At 34.8% G+C, this 23,743-nt stretch overlaps 7 protein-coding genes across 7 annotated transcripts; 2 read left to right on the top strand and 5 right to left on the bottom strand. All coding sequences in view use genetic code 12, as the record gives it.

Annotated features, from left to right (window-relative positions):
* Positions 1 to 298: 298 nt before the first annotated feature.
* Positions 299 to 1,471, top strand: BIO2 (biotin synthase; the record flags this gene model as incomplete). Its single annotated transcript, XM_064994484.1, has 1 exon — positions 299 to 1,471. The coding sequence occupies one exon, from the start codon at positions 299 to 301 to the stop codon at positions 1,469 to 1,471; it is 1,173 nt and encodes a 390-aa protein (XP_064850556.1).
* Positions 1,472 to 2,317: 846 nt separating this feature from the next.
* On the bottom strand, positions 2,318 to 3,619 carry DASC09_008800 (glycoside hydrolase family 71 protein; the record flags this gene model as incomplete). The annotated part of the gene is made up of 1 exon (XM_064994483.1): positions 2,318 to 3,619. The coding sequence occupies one exon, from the start codon at positions 3,617 to 3,619 to the stop codon at positions 2,318 to 2,320; it is 1,302 nt and encodes a 433-aa protein (XP_064850555.1).
* Positions 3,620 to 5,044: 1,425 nt separating this feature from the next.
* On the bottom strand, positions 5,045 to 6,331 carry DASC09_008790 (flocculin; the record flags this gene model as incomplete). The annotated part of the gene is made up of 1 exon (XM_064994482.1): positions 5,045 to 6,331. One exon carries the CDS (start codon positions 6,329 to 6,331, stop codon positions 5,045 to 5,047), a length of 1,287 nt encoding a protein of 428 aa, XP_064850554.1.
* A 4,840-nt stretch (positions 6,332 to 11,171) lies between these two features.
* On the bottom strand, positions 11,172 to 12,785 carry DASC09_008780 (uncharacterized protein; the record flags this gene model as incomplete). The annotated part of the gene is made up of 1 exon (XM_064994481.1): positions 11,172 to 12,785. One exon carries the CDS (start codon positions 12,783 to 12,785, stop codon positions 11,172 to 11,174), a length of 1,614 nt encoding a protein of 537 aa, XP_064850553.1.
* Positions 12,786 to 14,113: 1,328 nt separating this feature from the next.
* DASC09_008770 (NAD(P)-dependent alcohol dehydrogenase) lies at positions 14,114 to 15,208 on the bottom strand (the record flags this gene model as incomplete). The annotated part of the gene is made up of 1 exon (XM_064994480.1): positions 14,114 to 15,208. One exon carries the CDS (start codon positions 15,206 to 15,208, stop codon positions 14,114 to 14,116), a length of 1,095 nt encoding a protein of 364 aa, XP_064850552.1.
* Positions 15,209 to 16,373: 1,165 nt separating this feature from the next.
* Positions 16,374 to 17,267, top strand: DASC09_008760 (arginase family protein; the record flags this gene model as incomplete). Its single annotated transcript, XM_064994479.1, has 1 exon — positions 16,374 to 17,267. One exon carries the CDS (start codon positions 16,374 to 16,376, stop codon positions 17,265 to 17,267), a length of 894 nt encoding a protein of 297 aa, XP_064850551.1.
* Positions 17,268 to 18,829: 1,562 nt separating this feature from the next.
* Positions 18,830 to 20,743, bottom strand: DASC09_008750 (uncharacterized protein; the record flags this gene model as incomplete). Its single annotated transcript, XM_064994478.1, has 1 exon — positions 18,830 to 20,743. One exon carries the CDS (start codon positions 20,741 to 20,743, stop codon positions 18,830 to 18,832), a length of 1,914 nt encoding a protein of 637 aa, XP_064850550.1.
* Positions 20,744 to 23,743: the final 3,000 nt, after the last annotated feature.

Below are 23,743 nucleotides of genomic sequence, written 5' to 3'. Positions count from 1 at the left end.
CTAAAATGATGTTGGATTTTTTATATAACAAACTGTAATCAGCTTCCTTTTTTCTCTTGACAACAATCGGGTTTCAGCCAATCAGATGGCTTAGTTTATTAATCAAAAGAGAGTTTACTTAATGTTTTTGTTGGGGATGACTCCGAGTCATGTCTCAAAATGGAAATTTTAAAGCGGTGAATCCCACCGCACATAAAAAAGTGCATATAAGCAGCAAATATTCAAACAATTTATAATTTTTCAAAAACACTTATTTCCTTTTTCTTTTCTTGTTTTTTATGTTGCCTCATCAAATACAATGATTGCTTTGAAGTCTTTTATCATTAGAATTATTCCAAAAACGACCTTACTGTATGCCGCTAGGAGGGCCTATGGCGTTGCTAGCACTGCTGTTCAACAAAGCTATTCGATTAATCCAAGCCAACCGGCCACTCATATGAAAGCAATTGATATCGCAATGCTGACTGAAAGGCCAATTAACACCTGGACAGTGGAGGAAATTAAAGAAATTTATAATATGCCGTTAATGGAATTGGCATTTCAGGCTCAAGTCCAACATCGAAAATTCCATGACCCCACTGAAGTGCAGTTATGTACTCTTTTATCTATCAAGACAGGAGGGTGCACTGAGGACTGTAAATATTGTGCACAATCCAATAGATACGATACTGGTGTGGAAGCAGAAAAAATGATTTCAATTGAGGAAGTTCTAGCAAAGGCAAAAACTGCAAAAGAGAATGGGTCGACAAGGTTTTGTATGGGAGCAGCATGGAGAGAAATGAAGGGACGTAAATCGGGCATGAAAAAAATCACAGAAATGGTTAAAAAGATCAATAACGAATTGAAACTTGAAACATGTGTGACCCTTGGCATGATTGATAAGCAGCAGGCCGATGATTTTGCTAAGGCAGGTTTAACTGCTTACAATCACAATATTGACACATCTAGAGAACATTATCCCAATGTGATTTCAACTCGTGCATTCTCGGATAGGCTAGCAACTATCAATAATGTTCAAGAGGCAGGTATTAACGCATGTACAGGCGGTATTTTGGGACTAGGTGAAACTGAAGAAGACCATGTGAGTTTTTTACATACTTTATCTACAATGAAGAGGCATCCAGAATCCTTGCCTATTAATAGGTTGGTACCTATCAAAGGAACCCCAATGGCAAAAGAGCTTGAAAATCTACCAGCAAACTCAGAAAGAAAATTGAAATTCGAACAAATCTTGAAAACCATTGCCACTGCGAGACTTATTATGCCAAATTCCATCATTAGGTTGGCAGCAGGTCGTTATACAATGAAAGAACATGAGCAATTTTTATGCTTCATGTGTGGTTGTAATGCCATCTTTACTGGAGAAAAAATGTTAACAACCATGTGTAATGGCTGGAAAGAAGATATTGAAATGCTCAAAAAATGGGGGCTAAAACCAATGAAAAGTTTTGAAAGGAAGACATATGTTTAATAGAATAATTACATTATTGGTCAGACTCGCTTAATGGATGATTGCTAGGGTAAGGCATAGTGGATTTCAACATGGCTCACGTACTGGAGACCGTATATTGGACGTGTATCTGAATCTCAGCTCATAAATATTAATGGAATGATAATAAAATACAAAGTAAATGTAAACACTTAATAGTATATAAAAGGGAAATTGTATGATCTACGTACTGATCTAGGCACTGATCTACTTTTTTCTCTTCTCATTAACTCCATTTCGTTTTTCCACCAATCCTTTTCTCTCCATTATTTCTCATCTCCGAGATCTTTAATTACTTCTTACTCTTTTCATCTTGTTGTCCCATTTCCTTTTCTCACCTATAAATAGGGTTTATTTCACCTATTCTTTTATTTTATTCTACTTTAATATACATTAACTATCACGTTGCGTTCTAAAGACGTAACCGAAACCATTACAGAAATTTGGTTGTGAGTCTTATGTGTCTATATACATGATAGTAGTAATTAATAATAGTTAAAAGCTATAAAAATAGTGGGATTATTTGGTGTTATCAGCTCAAGGCTGTTGACCATGGTGAAAAACTGTTGCGGATTGCACACATCAATAATACCAAAATCGACCCAAATTTTGTGAGCCATTCCGTTCGCCTATTTCAGATGAAATCTTCCTATTGTATTGCCTAATTCAGGCTCATTTTCTTTCATACTTATTACGCTTAAGACAAGGTTAGAATTACGGTGATATTATAAATTTGTTTGCATTTTTTCTCTATATTAGTATCTATAATCTATTAAAATATATATTAAAGATTCCTTAAGGACGCATATGATCATGCTTTGCGTACTTTCAGGCAGATCCGGAGTAAGCATTGAAATTAACTAATCCATTGGTTGCTGTTTGCAAAATTGTAGGACCCGTTACATTTTTCACAGTTTTGTTATTTCTTGACAAGGTGAATATCGGTGATCCTGAAGACTTCCCCATTGGAATACTATAAAAATTGGGACCAGCACTTATTGGGAATGAAGTGATAGAAGAAGTTCCTCCTATCTGGATAGATAACGTAGCTGTATTTTTCGCAATGACGCTTACGAAGATAAGGTCTTCTGAGACTTCGGAAACTGGATAAATAGTCTGACCTTGACTTGCAGTGTTTCCAGTGGTACCACCTGTGCCACCTGCAGTGTTTGGAGTTATCTTATACCAAAACGAAAGTACATCTTCAGTTGGCTTTGCATTTAGTTCACCGCTTTTATACGCGTCTATGAAAAATGGCAAAAGTGCCCTCCAGCCATCGTGTTTCATTCCATCCACATACCAAGAAGCGCCTGAAGGAATTCCCATCTCATAAATAGGACCAATATAATGTGATTCACCAAAATCATTCCAAGATATTATTTCAACTAATGCTGGGTTGATATCCAAAACTTGCAACCATCTCTCATACCATAAGTCGTCACCTCGCCATAACCAATTCTTATCCCACTGAGGAAGATTGGTATAGAACCATGGAGATACTGGCATCATATAAGGTTTGCTTTCCAAGGAACTTTTATATTCAGTATCAGAAATAGTTGTCTTATTATTTGGACCATTAGGCCAAGCATCCCAGCTAAATGCACCATCGATCACTGTTTCGGCAGCCACTACCTCTGGCGTACCCAAATCAGTCCAATCCGGCATGAAGAAGCACCCAGTCTGCTCTTTGATATTTGCCCAGTCGCCTTTGTTTGAGGATCCGATAAAAGTGGAAACTAATGGTTTACCACTATAGTGAAATTGTGCCAGATATGTTTTGTACTTATTGATAGTTGAAATTACAGCCGAAGAAGACCAAGCCCCGGTGGAGGCATAATCAAAACTCAAAAACATTTTGAAATTCAAGGTTTCGGCAGCTTCATAGGCAATGTTCAATATAGCATCATTAGTACCATCATTCGAAGCTATATTCAAGGCAAATCCATCAATATGAGCAGTCTGTGCTAAAGCAATATCAGATTTCCAATCTTCAAGTGTCATACTAGCAGCATTACCAACAATAAAATGGGCAAAAACTGATTTTTCGCCAGATGAACTTATATTACTAGCGGCAACATTTTGTATGATAATTGCAATAAATGCAACAAGATATTTTGCAAAATCATTCATTTTTAATGTTCTTATGGGAATCCTTTTCATTAATTTCTCTTCGCTATATTATTTACGCAGATATATATTCGGCTTTCTTATAAATATTTTTTTGTGATCTCTTCATAAATAGTACCTTCTATCCTGAAACAGCCGCATACATCTAACACGCATGGCCGCTACTTAGTGTGTTTGACAAAGTGAACATAAGATGTATCTGGTCAACAAAAATTCCACATTTCCAAAATAATAGTTTATTATTTTCTTTTCATTTTTTTAAGCATTCTAGGAACTCTTTTATTAAATCGGAACTTTATATCTCTGTCTATTATTTTATTCACTAAGTAATATGCTTCCTGGTCATTAAAATGAAATATAATATGTACCAGTCTATTCACACTACAGTTTTTGAAAGGATTAATATTCGTAGGTCCATAATATCAAATACTTTAACTGTTTTTTCAGCTTTTAATGATCATTACTTACTACTATTATGTATATACACTAAAAAGACTCACTACCAAATTTCTTAGGAACAGCTATTTATATACTCTTAAACATTATATTTAATTCATTTCTCATCATCATTGCATTAATATTTATAAGCTGATATTTAGTCATACATTCAAGACAATCACGAATCCTAAAGCCATAAACACCTCCAATGAAGTTATTGCCGACTAGCCTCAATTGCAAATTACCACAAATCCAAAGGCAACACTAGGTTTTTCACTATCGAGGAGTTAAGACGCAGAAATAGGAAATGATAGGGTGTAAAGACCATAAGGGGTAAAATATAACAGGTTAATAACATATATTTAACTGTAACGGTAATAATAATGTTTTCTGAATAATATGTCCCCCATATAATTAAAAATATAACTGAAATTTTTTTTGAGTGTCCAGTTATGATACATCTGACTCGTGAAAGGTATCGCGTATCTCTCTGGTGTTTTGGTGAGGCTTTATCTTACAAAACTTTTGTAAATGTCATCATTTATACGTCATTTGTGATCCTTGTTTTAAACCAAGCTTTAAATGGGTGCATGACTTGATCAGATATTAGAAAACCATTTTTTTGAGAAATATAGAAAGAAATATTTGATTGATAGATATGAAAGGAATAACTACTGGTCTCCTGCTTGAGGTAAATATGCAAAATTCCAGAGCTTGATAAAGAATTTTATAAAAAAGATAAAATCTTTTTCAAAAATCAGAAGATAGTTGGGTGAGGAGAAAAATAAAGAGAATATAGCTTAAGAGAGAAAATGAAAAAAAAAAAGACTATAAAAAGTTAGGAAAGAGGATAAAAGGGATAATGGGTGAAGAATAAGATAGAAAATCAAAAATCATAACACAAAAAAAAAGTAAAATAAGAAGGTACGAGAAGTATTCCTGCTCAAGAATGTACCCAGCTTTCACAATAAAGCAAGTGAATAGTTACAATCACATTATAAGACTGAATGGAACTAATAATAATAATAACAATGGGTTCAAAATGACCCCAGAAGCCTCATAGATAGAAATGGAAACACTTGAAGTACTCAAATCAATGCTTGAAGCTGTTGATAATATTGAACTTGAAATTGGGGTAGTCGGAATGGTTGACGCATCATAACTAAATACTGGCGTTGACGATGTTTTTTGAGATACGAATTCTTCAGTTTGAGAAACAGGGCAGTAAGTAGTATAAACAGTAGTCTTGCCGTTGACAGTCTCTGTGCTAACTGTAGGCGTAGCTGAAACAACACTCTTTTGACATTTATTCTCGAAGCATGAAGTTATTGTGATAATTGTTGTGAATTCCACATTGGTGATGAATCTAGTGGTGCTCACAGTGGAGCCTGGGGTTTCCACAATAACTTGAGGAACAGTAGTACCACTAACAGTAGTCTCAGTGGTGTAAGTCGAGGTGAACGTACCAGTCCATGGTTGGGTGGTAGTCACAGTGGAGCCTGGGGTTTCCACAACAACTTGAGGAACAGTGGTACCACTAACAGTAGTCTCAGTGGTGTAAGTCGAGGTGAACGTACCAGTCCATGGTTGGGTGGTTGTCAAAGAAGTAGTAGTATATGGACAATAAGACGTGACGTTTGGGAAAGACAAAACGGAATCGAATGTTGTAATTTCTTTACCACTTGGTGTAGTCATAGTAAAGTTAAGTCTTCCTTGACCTCCCCTATTAGTCCAAACAACCCTTAATGGGTAGTATAGCCCTGCCGCAAGATGCTTTGTTGCCAGGGTCTCTCCCTCTAAATTAGATGATGTAGCATATGAAGCAAACAAAGTGTAACCATCATCTGCAGAAGAGTTTAAAGAATTACAACAAGAGAATGCTTGATCGCTACCAAAAGCAACTAAACCACCATCATCGACTTGAAGTGCAAAATCATAGTCACCAGTTTCCTCTGGAAAAAAATAGCCAGTTAACTCCACAGTGAAGTTAATATTGGTATCGAAGCCATAAACTTCTAATGTTTGGCCTTCAGCGTATTCAGGCGGAATAAAGATGTCAATATCTTCGACGCCAGTCTTTTCCCCGAGAAAAGCGTATTGTTTGTAACCTTCATTCATGAATTCAGCAGATTCATGCTCAGTGCTACCATATGGATATTGATAAAATCTTCCTGTAAATCCTGTATTTCCGTAACCTTTTGGAAGGCATGATAAAGAGTCAGCAGCAACATTTGAAATCAAAAGCGCAATTGTGGTCAACAACCAAATGAGAATCATCGTGAATGGCAATTTTGATCATATGGATATTACTGTTCCTTTCCATAACAAACTTGAGGAGAAAATATCTCAGTATATATAATAATCTTTGTATTTAAGCAATCGGCCTCCCCACTTCTTCCATATTGGGAACCATTTTCTTTTTTGTGACATTTCATAAAGTTGAGGAAGTGCACGTACACGACGATGGTCAATGCAATGCAGGAAAACATGGGAGGCACTTCAACAATGTGAGTAATACAGGGAAGACGACAATTTCAAAAATTTTGTATTACTTTGGGGAAGCATGCAATGTTTATTTTTTTGAGTAAACATTTTGTAATTTTGTGGATTGAAGAATAGAAATTTTTGAGACTGCTATTGTAAATGTTCTTTCAAAAAAAAATCTTCGAATCCCAAATCCTCTTCTCTCCAAAAAAAAAAAAAAAAAAAAAATTGAAATAATATCCAGAGCACTACGGGAAAATTGCAGTCTTAATATATTCAAGTTAGTAGATAACCTGATAGAATTGAAGTCTGCAGTTGAACACATACACGAGCAACCAAAGCTCTGCTACATTATTACTTGTAATTAATCAATGCTAAAAAATAATATTATTTCTTACAGCTGCTTGAGATACTCATAACCTCGCAGAATAATTCTTTTTTATTTCAAGTTACGAACTTTTTGTGGACATACACATGCCGGTTGTTGTTTTCAGTATTTTGAGTTTTTTCAACAACAACTAACTCTCAGTAGCTTTACATCAAATGGACTGATTCTAATAATAAAATTTATTGTCGCTAATATACTATTTGAATAGTCACCAGCATAAAAAAAAAGCTTATATAAATGCGTGTATACATTTATACCATGTAAGTTTCCTTTTCTATTTTTGGGTGAAAAAACATCGGATTTCACTCCCTTGAACTTGATTGTTGAAAAGGGGTGTATCAATAATGCTATTTACTTTTGATTAACTTATTATTCTATTTTTTTGCTATATTTTAGTACTTTTATTGAGCATCTTATTATAGTTTCAACCTCAAATATTTTCCAACATTGTCTTGTTCATATTACTAAATTTTTCTGTGAGGCTATTTGAAAAAATCGAGTTTTTTCTATTCCCGATAGTTTCACCTACATGCTCAATCCATTTCAATTTGAATTCCTCGGAGTGAAATGATCATTAGTTCAATCAAATAAAAAAAAAAAAAAAAAAAGAAAAGAGAGCTGTGCATGTCATTCCATATATAGCATTGAACAGCGTTTGTTATTATGAACTTCCAACCAAAGAGACTATAAGAATGTGCAAGAATTAATTCAGGTAAACACCCACACCCAGAAATGACAAAAACAACGACTTGAAGTACTTGAAAATTTTGAGTGTAAGAGAACTATATAAGAGAAACATGATACATACCTTTGGCCGAAGAAGCCGTGAAAGAAAACACGACGAGCAAATATCCAAATGTCAACGATCTGATTATGGACAATCCCAATATGGAATGAAAGTTACATAATTCATCCAGCTTCGAAATTAGCCTGTAGCAAACATCAATCTTTACTTTTGAACAATGTCTTAAGAAAACTCCAGCATGAGTAATTTAGTAGCCACTAATAATCATATAGTCTTACCTTCTGATACGGACAGCTCCCACCCTATACTTGACAAAAACTCTGGACAAACATGAAGTTTATTAATCAACCTTGAAAAGTATCATAGCATCTACTGAAAAACTAGGCTACCTGCATAATACTAGCTTACCTGGTCAATTTGCATTTTCTTGCAGTTATTTGTATCACTGACACCTTATTAATTGATAATTATCGAAAATAAATCTGGAACAAACACATAATCGAGTAGCGCTTCTGATGCAATAAGATCTTCCCAATTTTCAATCAGATTTGAATAATAAATAAAATTGATAATAAAAATTACACAATAGAAGCGCCTAAAATATACAGACATATAGAGCAGAGTACAGTTGTGTGGCATAAGTCATGTTTAAGGAATCATAACCAACGAGGTTATTACTTATTGACACCTTTTATTATTACTTTCTAGAAAATTACCTTTCTAGTACTATCTAGAATATTACTGAGAAGATCGGACTGATTTAAAAAGTCCAACTACTATAACAAGACATCTCACACCAAGTTATATCACAAGTTGTTGGCGTTATCGTTGGAAAAGTAAGTTTTGATGTGCACTCGAACATGCATGTCAATGTACTGATGTGCGAGATAGCTGTGTGAAAGTAAAATACTTTTTGTACTATTTACCGACGTGCGGCATGCATATAACTCATCTGAAAAATTCACCTCAAGGAAATTAATAGATTTCAGTCAATAAACTTAAAAGTGTTGTCCATACCTGCTTGAGCATTGTTTGCGTGCACTGGAGCTGCCATACAAAGGTGGGCGTTTGGGAGAACTTTTAAAAAAACAAAAAGTGCGGGAATCGACTGCAAAAAGTAGGTATTTGTAAATAGCGGGCGTTGGTGAAATATTTGATATCAAAATTAAGTTAATTTGCGGTGCTGGTGCCCATAATTTGGCTTGAAGATTTCGACTTGTGCGTTGCGAGGATTTTCTGATGTGCAATTCAAGGAGCAGATGTTGGAGGGTGCAGGCACCCCATGAAAATGTGTGCCATAGCGGCGTTTCTTTGGCGGTGCAATATTTTTATTTCCGGTTTCACGACAACAAAAAAGGAAAGGGATGAAGAGTTGACTTCTTAATCCTATATCAATACTTATCTTCACTTGATCTCGCGTTAGGTATGTGATAAAAAGATCAAATGCTATCACCGTACTTGGTCTCTAACTATCTGATAGAACACACAACCCAAACAAGTGGCTCGTATTTAACAACTTGTTATTAGACTGACTTAACAGTAATAAATCAAAGAAGGTAAATGGATTAAATGAATAATAATAAAGGGATTGTTCTTATCTTCCAATAACAATAAGGAAGACAAATAATAATAATTGTAATGGTTTAGTTGGGCAACATAGTAGTTAAAGTATATTAAAGAAGAATAAAAACTAAAAGGAATAGATGAAGTAAGCTTTTTATAGGTGAGAAAAGAAAGTAAGACTTACCTAAAAGGGAACTCAAAGGGAAATAAAAAGGTAGTCGGAGATAAGGAGGTTGTCCGAGATAAGGAATGGAGTTAAATAAAGAAGAGAGAAGAAAAGATAAGAACAATAAAAAGAAAGAAAGAGAAAGAAAAGTAAGAAAGTGTCTAGATCATTACAATAATAACAAAATAATTTAACATAATAAAATATAAAGTAGGGTGACCATATTCGTATTATTTAATTTGGAATATTGTAGAGCGGTGAACGCGAGAAGTATGCGTGAAGTTTTGTATGCGATCGATGTGGTGGTCAGATATTTCAGCGCGTGAAAGTTGTTATGTGAGTGCCATAAAGAATATTTGAAGTGTGTTGTTTGTATCTATTAATGTCAGAGAATCGCTCAGTAATATTATACTTTTTTTAAGAAGTATTATTTTGTAATAAATTCATGATTCTATTTTGATGTAGTCATTGATGGAAGTAAGGTTATATAAAAGAATATCTTTCAAAAAAAGGATTCCAATGGAATATTTATATCAATTATATATTGTCTGGAAAATATAGTTGCCATAGGATGGGTCTTTAGTCATGTAATTTGAGGTTATATTTCCCATTTCCAGCCCCTTAATTATGAGTAGTCCTTTTATTTTGAAAAAATTCAAGCACGTGATAATTTAGGTGCGAAATTAGCTATATGAATTATATGGTAATTAAAATCTGAAAGAGGTGGAATATAGAAAACGTGAAGGTGGTTTTATATATTATGAGTATATAATATTTCATTAGAATATTTATATTGAAAATCAGAGGGGTCAGTTTGTGGAAAATTGGGGAGATATTATGATGCGATGGTGGTGGATAAGTTGAATACAGTGATAATTGAAGAAAAGTTAGTAATGTTATTGAGATATTCAGATAATTTTAAAATGATTCTGAAAAAATCAGAAGGACATATTGAAATTTGAGAGAGAAATGGGTGGATCATTTTCGCGATGGCCGTTGGCCATGTATGTATGGTGGAAAAATGAGGGAGAGAATATTTCAAGAAAGAAGATGTTCAGAAAGAAAGTAGAATTGGTTATGAAATATTTGGATGATTTTGATATAGGTTTGATCATAATAGTTAGGATTGAGAATAAAATGTGGTGGAAAAATAGTGATTGTAAAGTTTTGGTGAAGGATCATGTATGTATGTGTGGTTGAGAGACATAAATAAGTATATAATATTTATATATTACATATTAAAGTAATATATAGGACAGATCGAATATAATATATATAAATAATATTTTATTTTCTAGGACTCGAACCTATCAGAAGTTAAATTCATTATTTAGCAGATAATTTGTCTTACCAATGACAAATATTCCTTACAATATTTACTTTTTACGAATCTAACCACTTTAATATATTAAATGTTACCTGTTTGTCTTAACTTGGCCTCTATTTAAAGGCCGACAACCGGTGACTCTTCCCTTATTTATAGTTACTTTAATCATACATCTTTCAACATAATGTTGTTTGGTCTAACACGTTCCGTTCAAAAGACGATTTCAGTTAGGTATATATTAGATACTTACCCTCACAACGATTTCAATCGTTAAAATGCTCTAAAAGCAAAAAAAACGCATTGTATCTATAGTTTGTTTATAAAAAAATAAGCACATTGTTAAAATAAAAAAAAAGATGGAAAAAAAAGTCCCAAATACGAATAGTAAATATTGAAATATACTGCTAAAGCATCCCTATGCAATATGTTGTGACAGTTTTCGTATTAAGCATCAACGACCTCAGCATACGATCTAATTTGCTCTAAATTAGCTGGTTTACCTTCAGCTTCACCATCAAAGATTAATGCAACTTCCTCTAGATAATAACCTTTGGTTTCTGGGAAAAAGAAATATATGAAGATAAAACAGAAAACAATCGTACAAGCATAAACAATATAAAATCTCCATCCAATTGAATCCATTGCAACAGGTGTCACAAACGAATTAAAGATAACCCAACAATTAGCGGATAACATGTAAATCATAACCCCGCCTGATCTCAATGCAAATGGAGTAATTTCTGTGATATAAACTAACAACATTCCTAAAAAGCCGATATCATAGAAAAGATAAGTGAAAAAAATCACAGCAAGGATTCCCTTTGCTAAAGCTGGGTTTTGAAAACTAGTTTCAGTGTTGATACCCGATAACACAACAAAAGCAAAATAGGAGATAAATAACCCCACGAGATTCCATAAGAATAATTTTCTTCTACCAAATCTTCCGACCACTAAACTTGAGAAATAGGCAGCAAAAACATTGAAGATGGTAATTCCACCAGCTACCAACATTTGTTGCCGATCGGAGGACATTCCAGCTGCGGTTAAAAGTGGGTTTAAATAATATGTGACTGCAAACAAACCAACATTATATTGTAAAAACCCCATAAACATACATATCATAAATCTGTGGAAGTTACCTTTGGTTTGGAAAAATGCTTTGAATGAAGTTTTATCGCCTTCTCTATCTTTTTCTATCCCAAGCTCAATCTCTCGTAACTCAAAATCTATGAATGTTCCTGCTTTCTCTGAATCATCACCTCCATGATAACGTAACAATATATTTCTGGCTTTTTCAATCATTCCTTTAGACACCAAGAATCTTGGGCTTTCTGGGAGAAACCAAATAAACATCAAGTGAGGGATTGTAAAGACTAATTGAGAAAGACATGGAGCTCTCCATTGCCAGGTACTCGATAAGCCCATAGTCCCATATGAAACCCATGTTGCAACTAACCCGCCAACATAAGCGCTACTATTGAACAAAATTACCATAACAGACCTATGCTCCGGAAAGGCTAATTCCGCTAGCCAAGCTGGGGCAGCAACGTAGTAAAAAGCTGAGCCAAAACCAACAATTATTCTTGAAACAAGAAAGCAAGCATATCCATTTGAAAAAGTTTGAATTATAGTACCAATAGTTGTAATAATAGCACCAATCACCATAGCTGGCTTTCTACCGTGTTTGTCCGAAACAACTTTAGCAATCCAAAGAGCTGCCAAGTACCCAATTGGTGGACCAGCTGTTAGTGCCCCTAGAGTACCACCTGTTGGATTTCCCATATATTCTTTCCAGTTTTCCATAATTTGCAAAGAATTTACCAAAAATGCATCAAAACCATTGATTGAACCAGCAAGCGCTGGCATTAAAAGCAAAATATTGAGCTTTAGAAAGTGTGGAACTCTATACCATGGCTTATCATAGGTTAAAGTCTCTTTATTTTCCACATTGCCAACATCCACATCCACATTTGACAGTTGATTCCGTAATAAGTCTTTTTCAAAGCTTGTAACTCTGATCTCTCCAGCGGCTTTCGAATCAGAACTAGAAGCTGTCATGAGTTTTTTGAGCTCTCTTAGTTTAGAAGTTGCTGTATATTTCGGTGAATCTTATTCTCTGAAGAGTCAAAATATTATTGTTTAACAAATACACTACATTTACCTAGTTATATATTCAGAATTTGTTGTTTATATACCAAATTGATAAGGTCTGCATACCGTTTCGAAAACCTTGCATATCCAAGTTTTTTTTTCTGGTTTGTATTTTCGTGGTTATCAGTAAATTCAGTGTCGGTGTTAATGGCCGCTAAAGTTTATTTAAGTGCGGAGGAAAACCCCGATATCGTATCAGTTTATTAATGAGTCCTCATACTCCTAACCATTTACTAACTGCATTATTTGACTGTTATACACAAGATCCTGAGTCAAAGTGTTAATTAGCACAAAAACTGACATTTTATACTCATTTTTATTATTTTTGTTAGCTTCTTTGAACTTCTTTATTACTCATTGCAGGCTAAATGGATAGAAAAATTGATTGAAACTTATCTATTATACCTTATCTCTTTACGATATAATTATATCCTTTCTCTTTCTTTACGAAATAATTATATCTTATCCCTTTACGATATAATTATAACTTGTATCTCAATCCTGAAAGGTATAGATTGCTAAACTTAATATAGTGTCTTGATTGGCTGGGATAAGACTATTGTGCTACTTTCTCTCTTTCTTTTTATAATTTGTGTTATCTGGCTTATAGTCACATACACAGTTATCTAGCATTAGCCCATCTATCAATCTCAAAAGTAAATAATTACAGGGCTGATTTCTAAATAATAATACCACTCTAGTGGTATTCAATTGGTCGTGTCTAGTATTTAATAGTCTAGAACACAAGCTGCGTGATACAAGCTATGTGTTAGTCTTTCTTGATATCTTTGTAATGAATGTTATATTTAAGGGTCTAGTAATCCCAGGAAAGCGTATAGTTAGAATGTGGAGAGAAAAGGAAATATTGCGTATCAGTATTACAATAACCTTGAACTCACCCAAAATATATTTTATCGTAATTATTGCTAACTCCTCCACTAGTCCTTCCGCTACTGTTCCTAAAGGGTAGTTACAGGGATGTATTACTTATAACACAGTTGTGTCCAGACAGTGCAGGAAAATTACCAATCATTTGGATGAAAATTACCAGTCATTTGGAACACGGCAAAAATAAATAATTTTTAGAAAACAAACTGTGGAGCGGAATACTCATTTCTCTAGCTTTGCTTGCAAAATATACCAAAGTAAAGTCAATAGCAATTTGCTGAGAACTTACTTACATTTGGAGGAAGCGAAATTTTAAAACTTTAATTTTAACTCTCCTGATAATTAAACTACTTGAAAAATTTGTCAAAGTCAGTCATAACTATTTTGAATCTAGTGTCACCTAAATCCATCTTTCTAAAAGCATTTGCTAGGTTCTCGGAAGACAATGGAGATTTTTCCACTAAAACCTTTAGATCTTGTTCTTTTGAGACTATATCAAGCATTGTCTTAGTCTCCTCGAAGCTTCCAATAGCACTTGCTTCAAAGGAGCATCCAATCAAACTAAAAGGACGAATATTCAATGCTTCGTTTGATGGCGGTTCAGCTATAGTGATGATTTTACCTCCGAATTTCATCAAGGAGATAAACTTGTCCCAGTTGATTCCATTTATATGATTGGAGGCGATCAACAAAACATCAAGAGAGCCCTTGTAGAGCTTGATTGCTTCATCTAGCTGTTTTTCCTCAGAATTGTTGAAAAAATTGTCAGCATTCAATTGTTGAAGAACCGGGGCTCTCTTGGCTTCAACGACATCGAAAGCAACCACCTTGCTTCCAAAATATTTCCCAAACAAAACCCCCATGTGACCTACACCTCCAATACCAACAATGCCAATTTTTGATCCTTTTTGTACTTTATTCCTATAAAGTGGGGCAAAGGCAGTGATTCCAGCACATAGCAATGGAGCCGCAACTTCCGATGTAATATTTTCTGGGATTTCAAATGCATAGTTTTCATTTATTCTAATATGAGAAGCAAACCCACCTCTTGAAACATTCCCATCCTCATATTTCCCGTTATAAGTGACGACCAAATCGGGGCAAGATCCATAATGCCCCCTTTTGCAGCTTTCACAGTTTTCGCAACTTAATATTACCGGTCCAAGGCCCACCCTTTGACCAATTTTAAGCCCCCTCGAGCATTGTGGTCCAAGTTTTACTATATGGCCAATGACCTCATGACCAGGAACCATTGGAAAATGACGTTCCCCCCAGCGACCAGCTGAGTTGTGAACATCTGACCCACAAACCCCACACACATTTATCTTGATATCAATATCATTGGGACCTAATTTCTTAGGGGCATATTTGACTTTATTAGTTTGTGGCCATCCTTGTTCTTCAACAACTCCCAATCCTTCAAAGTAGTTAGGATATGACATTTTTTAATGTTTTGAAGTATACACTTTGTTCCTTTTCCCTTAACAGGAGAGAAATCATTATATTTATGTATGTTCTATCACCAGATTTTCTTCGTCTCAAAAAAGAAAAAAAAAAAGAATCTAGCTGTCGGGGATAGACACCGCCGTGTGCATTATCATTAAGATTTAGAAGTTCATGTACACTAAAAGTCCGATTATTTTTTTGAGCCGTTATGTATGACTATAGTCAAGGCAGTAGCGAGCATAACACAGACAGAGGCAGCCCTGTTGTGAGGGCCGGTCAGGAAAAGCTAGATGGCCCGAAGAATGTGGGATGACAGTCGCACAACCCAACCAAGGTGACCGGGTTTATAGGTGTGCGCAACCCAGACAGCTCACCAAATACTATATAAGCACAAGCCTCTAATAATAATAATCGTAGGGTATGAGGGAGGGAGTAGAGAGGTATAACAAATCAATAAAACAATCTCACCTTCTTCACTCGAACTACACTCATCTGTATACAATGTAAGAAGTAAGTTTTGACGCATAGTGTAATATTTGTTCCCTGGTTGAAGGTAAGACCGGGTAAAATCCAAAGAAAACCGAGCGAGAGCCAATATCGCAATTCAGTATTGGTACCATACTTAGGATTGATCAGAGAAATATCTCAAATACTACCGTCATGGTATACTCGAGCTACTCTACCACGTGTAGTGAGGGTATTGTAGGGTAAAACGTATTAATTAATAATCAGCCAAAAGTTCTCCTGTACGCCAAACGAAGATACCAATCAAGAAATCAATAGATAAATACAAAGGTAATATATTAATATATTTTATAAGAAGATGATAGTATTTCAAATAAAATAATCAACAAATAAACAAATGATATACAAATGGTAAAAATGTAAGAAAAAGAAGAAGTTATTGAGCACATGAAGCAATCAGCACTATTGCTCTAGCCAATTAAGTGATTATGTTTTATCACTTACACAATGTTCAACTTTAAAATATTGTTGGCGGACATCAACCCCGATATCCTGGCATGCATATTAATGATCTGTTTGAAATATAAAAGTTCGCTGTACGCCTCGGAAAATTTAAGTCAACAATTTTTCAAATAATTTTTTCACAAAGATATTTTTACACGCTGAAAAACATATATATATTCATTTACTCTTACAATGGCTGCTAAAAACTCGTTAAGGTTAGTCTATCCTCAATGGCAAGGTGGTAACTCCCCATTGTACCACTTTGGTTCCCAACTTTTAAATTTCTTAGCCCCTCCAACCAAAGGGCCTGTTGAAGTTGTTGGTGTTGAAACTCCAGAAGAAGCCAAAGAGTATGAGGTCAAGGACAAGATTTTCGCTAAGGATCAAATTTTAGTTCAACACAACAATGCTAAAGCTGCAATTGCCAAACATGATCCAGATTCTTTGGTTATCTTGGGGGGTGACTGCTCAATGGATCTTGTTCCATTCAGTTACTTATTACAAAAGTATGATGACTTGGCTATCCTTTGGGTTGATGCTCATCCAGATATTATGACCGCCGAGCATTACCAAAACTCACATGCTCATGTTTTGGGTAACTTGATGGGTCATGGTGATAAAGACTTGGTCAAGCTTGTTCCAAAGGTTGTTCCTCATGAAAAGGTTATCTATGCTGGTTTGCAAAAGACTTCGGATTTTGAAACTGAATTCATCAAAAAATACAATATTAAACACGCTAATGACAAAGAATTGGCAGAAAACAGTGATGTTATTATCAAGTACTTGAAAGAAACTGGTGCCAAACACGTTGCTATCCACTTGGATCTTGATGTTTTAGACCCAACCTTATACAGAGATTTATTGCCATGTAGTACTATCAGTTCACACGTTTGGGATGAAGTTCCATTTGGTAAAATGAAGTTAGCTGAAGTCTCAAGATTGTTGAATGATGTCAGTAAAGTTGTGGAAATTGTTGGTTTAGGTATTGCTGAGCACCATCCATATGATGCCTACAACTTGAGAAATTTGTTGTCTTCCTTGCCATTGATTGGTGAACCAGAAACTAATACCTTCAAGGCTGTCTAAATAGTGATATTTACTCTTGTTGCACCTCCAAAAATTTTATCGTCATGATAGCAATAAAGCCTATATTTTATGTACTTGCCTTTTATTTACTTTCTAGATATACAATATAAAACGTTTACATAATTACACCCACCTGACGGAGAGCTACGAACTCATTTTTATATTCTTCAGCTTTTTTTTTGACATTTACCTACCAGCTGGTTGGTACTTCACAACCGAGTTTTATTTTCTGTTTCACGTGAGACAGTGAAATGACAACGCGTTAGATATATGAAACCTCTTGTTACTAATCCCCTTACTCGATATAGGGTATCAGTTTGGCTTGTCTATTGTCGCGTACCTCAAATCGTTGAATGGAGTGGGATTCATTATTCAGGACTTCACCGGTTTTTTTTCTAGTGCTACTCGATACTCTAAATAGACGGTATATTATTCTTATTCTTTGTGGACTTGTTGTTCTGTTGGATGGATGCCTTGATTGATTCTGTTTTAGTATCGATCACATCAATAAGCAATTTGAGGGTTGGAGATAAAAGTCCCCGTGCATATTGATGTGGGTTGTTTTCCAATATTATATTATTCATGATGTGTAGAATAGCTCATGCTCAAAGTATCATAGATACTGTTCCACTATAATAGAGACTACTACAGTGATTATTAATGTCCTTAGAATCAGTGATCATAGTACTATTGTTAATGACCTTCTAATACTTTCTGTTATTTTTTATTATCTTCTATTACTTTCTGTTATCATCCATTAACTTCTAGAACTATTCGATAGTTCTAAGAGACGATCGAATTAAAATATAGGACTATCAATTCGTCGATTAACATGATACCAAGCTTATTTTACATGATGTTATTAGTGTGATGACGAAATATCTTTTGAGCATATTATAGTTAATGTCTGGGTGTAAAATACATGTCCACAAAGTATGGAATAAGCATTCGAATAAAAATATAAGAAAAAAGATATTATGGAATCCAGTTTTTATCGGAAGAAAACGATTATAAACAGTAGGGTGATTTTTTCTAATTAGATTTGAAGTACAGCCTTTGAGACCCATTGGTTCATTTTAGTACTAAAAATTGGTAAAACAACAAGAAGAAAAGATCATACAAGGTAAATAATAAGAGTACAATAGGAGATTGGATTGATAGAGGTGTAATATATCAAACGCAACAAGGAGCGTCTCTCTTGTGAAGAAAAAAACAGAATTAGAACAGCTTGTGACAACCAGGCAACCAGAAAGCTCACAGACAAAAACAAGCCGGTCTCCAGCAATTGGAACTAGGGCCTAAGTCAGGACTCAGGATTGCCGTCGACCGCTAGCAGCAATATTAATGAGGAGTTACTATAAACATGGGACGTTCGTCCTTATCTTAAATAGCTTTTATAGTAAAAGAAACTATTGATTCTGATCTTCTCCATAAAACCACCACCCGCGTCATCTTATTTACATACCGCGGTACCCTTCTTCACAAAAACCATTGATGAGTGTCTCACCATCTGCCTATTCCAATCACTAATAAAGCCCAATGATCCAAAATAACCGCACAGGCTATAATACAGCAGAATTATGATCAGGTTGCAACCATTGATCATGAAATTTTTCTAGACATGACAAATACGTCTCAGCAACAGGCACCTTTACTCTACTACTCTCCAATAAATAAATAGCCTTTTGGAAGTAGCTTCTTTGGATTGCTCTTATATTTTCACTTTCTGCAGATGTATTGAATAGGAAGATTACAGCAGCCATGTAGACCGAGTAGGCAAAATGAAACTCAAAAAAGCTCACGGAATAATGCTTCCGGGCTTCACAAATTTTCAAAATATTTTCTGCAGATCTTGTGCATATAGCTATTGGTGTCTGTGCTTCTGGCAAGATCTCTTCTCTTGTTAGTGGTTCTTTAACCAATTGTTTGTGAAGTATAATCATCAGTGTATGGTATAAAACCTCTATGTATGCAGCAGAGATAGTCCTTGTGTTTGAATACCTGGCCTCAAACACGAGATCTTTTTTCCATTCCGACATACTTAATGCAGCTTTTGATACTGCTAGGCCGATTTTCACATATTCTTTATTTTCATCTTTTTCTTGAGCAAAAAAGATATCTCTCAACGCTGCGGCAAATTGATTCAAAGTCTCGCACTGAGTATCGGCAAAAGATATGGTTTCCCTCAACACGTTAATTTTCACTTTTTCATCAACCGATGAGAACTGAGTAGGGGACGGAAGCCTTATTGATAAGTCAGGACAATGAATATATGGCAGTATCCCCAAAATTGAGCCTCTCAATTTATCAATAATAAAGCAGCACCAAAAAACCAAATCTCTTTGAAGGGCCTCAGAATCACTCAATACATTTTGGGAGCTCAACCCCTGGGAATTAATATGTAATCCCAAGTGATATGAAAGGGCCACTGCCTTAGCAACCGATTCCGAGGATTTAATTTCATTACCTCTATTCATATCAATTAGTGATAACAATAATAAAGTTTGAACGCATTCTAATTGTGGGCGATACTTTGTTTCTTCATTAACCTGTTGATGTGCCAAATTGTAGAAATATTCGAAATTCGCGCCGTAGCCATCATGGTAGGCAAAATAATACGCCATCATCGAGTTTATTAAAGCTATTAAGGCATGTTGATCTTCTTCAATTTCCAAAGCTTCTTGGTCCAAAGACCTTTCTATTGACCCCAAAAATAAGTCCTCATTGACCAACGGTATAGAGTTATTCATTATTTCAAAAAACCACTCAAATATCTCTTGGTAAAAGGACCCTAATGTTTCTCCGCCATAAGACTCTCGTAAAAGCTTTTTGGTTACCAAAGATTCGGTGGTATTATCAATTGGTTTTTGGATAGCATTTATGTGTCTGTATCTCATGCTAGTGTAGCCAAAAAATAGAGGCGCACCTCCTCCCATAAATGAAAACCCCCAATTATCAAAAAGAGGAGCTTTCAATCTCAAAGAATAATCAGAGCAGTACTTTAGTGTCGCATTTGACAAAGTGATCCCCATAGAATCTAAGAAAGGATACGAGCGCTTGGTATTTTGATCATCAGATGCACTGTCCTTAGTGAATAGATTCATTCTTAATCGATTGTTGATTGCATCTTGATCATTCGTGACTGGTGAGTCTAGTTGCAACAAATCAGGTTCAAAACTGGCATAAGAAGAATTTTGAGACTTTTCTCCCTTCAACTTTTCATTTTCATCCTTATAAAATTGTAATGCCTCTTCAAGTTTGCTGACACGATGCAAGAGAGCATTGGCATAGTCTTTAGTTACCGCTTTTCTTTGATCTTGTGCAAGGTATGAGCACTCCTTGTCTTTCTTGACGCATAAAGAGCATCTGGGCAATTTCTGATCGCATTTTTTTTTGGCCTTTCGACACTCTGAACATGAGCTATATCTGAGGTTTATCTTTCTGTGGTTTTGCTGAGATTGAGATTGTTGGCTCATTTTCTTCGGGCCTCTTCTCAAAAAAACTAGATTCGCTTTCTCTTAATGGAACTCTACCCCTTAAGTAATGAATACATTGGCAAAGGTATTTCAAAAAAAAAATTGGTTCCTAAGATGTGAGATTTAATGGCAACTACTCAACAGCCATTAAATCGACATAAGGGAAAAAAAAAAAAAAAAAAACCTCTACTGTGCTTAGCAAGGATAGCGTTAGTAATCAGGACTGACTGAGCTCGTAACGCAACAGAATCCAGTCGGACGAAGAAAAATAGATAATCTATAATAGATATTATATTTCTTCCCTTTTTATTATTCATTATGATAGAAAAATCTTTAATCTTATCTTTTATTCACTTTATACATCCCAACTTTTCAATTATATTTTATATTTTGAATCTTAATATCTCATAGAAATTTAAATTGCGTTTCTACAGCAACTATCTATTTTTCACAAGGTCAAATAAGATAGCGCGGAAGTATAACAGATACTTACCCTTACTACACATTTTGAAAGGTTAATTTGTTCCGGATAAAGACACAAAGAGTCACTTTGGAACAAATTCATACTATAACTATCTTTGACCACGAATTTAGTACAATCTAATTCAAACTCCACATTGTTGAACACAGTCAGAGCCATCAGCATTAGCAGTAAATAATTGAAAACACAGAAATGTTTCAGATCAGTTATATCTCCCGATCCTATGTTTAGATGTTAAATCTTTATGTCCTGCTGCTATGGCATACCTTCTGTATTTTCGTATAAATCATTATCAACACCTGATATATGAAAAGCGCTTAAAGTAGATTGAGTTATACAGTGTTTTCATTTTTTATTCGTACCAACCACCGGAAATGTTCATACCAGTGGCAAAAAATAATTCATACCGACCCCCGGTATTTTTCGTACCACCGCAGCGGGATTTATTCGGACCATCTAAGAAAAATAGTTCATACCATTGCACTTTAATTATTCATACCAACATTATATAAAATTCATATTAATTCCTTTCTTACCTAGGGATACAGTCGCGCAATCCGCCGGAATGCCATACATTGCAGCACAATCAGCCGGAATTTTTAAATGATGAATACTTGGTGGAAATGGCTAGTAATGATGCTGTTGAAATCTGGAGAGCATGCTGAGCAAAAATATATAATTTTATCTGAAAGATAATATAATGTGGTAGAGATATTGGCGCTTGAAATGTGCGTTGCACAATCAGCCATAATGTTTTGGCATAATCCGCGGAAATTTGCAGGGGGTTTGGGACCCCGTTCCACAATCAGCGGAATTCTCTACATCTTCAGCAGAAATCATTTGAGAGCTAACGAGGGTGAGATACCCCTTTGTATTGGGCGAGCAGTATTATGTCTGATATTGAAGAAAGCGAAGGTATGGCGAGGATTGAGATTTGTGTGAGTATTGTGGAAGGTTTAGAAGAGGATGATTTTTATATAAAGGATAAAAAAGTGGAGAAGTATTAAAGAAGATATGTAATTATTGTTGAAGCTAGGATGGATTAGGATGTGTGAATTGTGGAGGTATATGAGGTCAGAAATTGAAGGCAGTATTATCATTTTCATATTTCGAAGAGTTTGGGATGATTGTAAAAATATTGGAGGATAAGAAGGAGATTTGCGGGAGAAATGTGGTAGAGCATGTTGTGCGGTGGACGTGGGTCATGAAAAATTGAGGGATAGAATATTTTTGAAAAAGAGGTCCGTTTGGAAAAAGTAGGATTATAGTTGAAATATTTGGGAGAATTTGATATGATTAAGATTAAAAAAGAGGAGAGGGAAATAAAAATGTGGTGGAAAATAGGCCATGTAAAAGTCACGGTGATGGTCGGGGTATTATATTGAAGATGAATTTAAGGGTCTAGTATTTTCGAAAAAAAAAGTGAGATAGAAAAAAGAGGATTGTTGATGGAATATTTGGGAAATTTTAATATAGATAAGATTGTTAAGTAGGAGATGGAAATAAAAAATATGGTGGGAAAATGAGGTGATGTTCGAAGGTCATATGTGAGTATAAGTGAGAATTGAATGTTGGAGTATTTGATGAAAAAATCAAATTGAGAAAAAAGTAAGAATGTTTATGAAATATTTGGGAAATGTTAATATGATTAAGATTAAAAAATAGGAGAGGGAAATAAAAATGTGGTGGAAAATGGGGATGTCAAATTTTGGATGATGGTGGGGATGTATGTATGAAGATGAATTGAATAATGAGATATTTTGAAAAAAAAGAGAGTGAAAAAAAAGTGAGATTGGTTATGAAATAGTTGAGAGATTTTAAAATGAATATGATTAAAAAATGGGAGATGGAAGTGAAAATGTGGTTGAGAAATGATGGAATTATTTGTTAGAGAAGATGTATGAAGATGAATTGAATGATGAGATATTTTGAAAAAAAAGGGAGTGAAAAAAAGTGAGATTGTTTGTGGAATATTTAGGGATATTTATTATGATTTTGATTGTTGAATAAGATATTGAGGTTGAAATGGGTGGAAAAATGAGGATGTCGAATGTTTGATGATGGAAGGTCATATATGAGTATAAGTGAGAATTGAATGTTGGGGTATTTGATGAAAAAAAGGAGTTGAGAAAAAAGTGAAGGAGATATGTTGAGAATGTCGAAGAATTGGTATGGATAAGAATATAATATGAAATATTGAGGTTGAAATGTGGTGGAAAAATGGGGATGTCGAATGTTTGATGATGGAAGGTCATATATGAGGATAAGTGAGAATTGAATGTTGGGGTATTTGATGAAAAAAAGGAGTTGAGAAAAAAGTGAAGGAGATATGTTGAAAATGTCGAAGAATTGGTATGGATAAGAATATAATATGAAATATTGAGGTTGAAATGTGGTGGAAAAATAGGTAGAATGGTAATTTTGATGAGATGTGTCTAGTGGTGAAAAGAGGATGTATTCTTTGGTGGAAAAGTGGGAAATGTGTTGAGGAAGTGATTGGAATGGGTGATATGGAAGGG

This window comes from Saccharomycopsis crataegensis (genome assembly GCF_037102585.1).
Source record: "Saccharomycopsis crataegensis DNA, jcf7180000000073, whole genome shotgun sequence".
NCBI classification, from domain to species: Eukaryota; Fungi; Ascomycota; class Saccharomycetes; order Ascoideales; family Saccharomycopsidaceae; genus Saccharomycopsis; species Saccharomycopsis crataegensis.
This window is presented reverse-complemented; position numbering and strand designations above follow the sequence as displayed.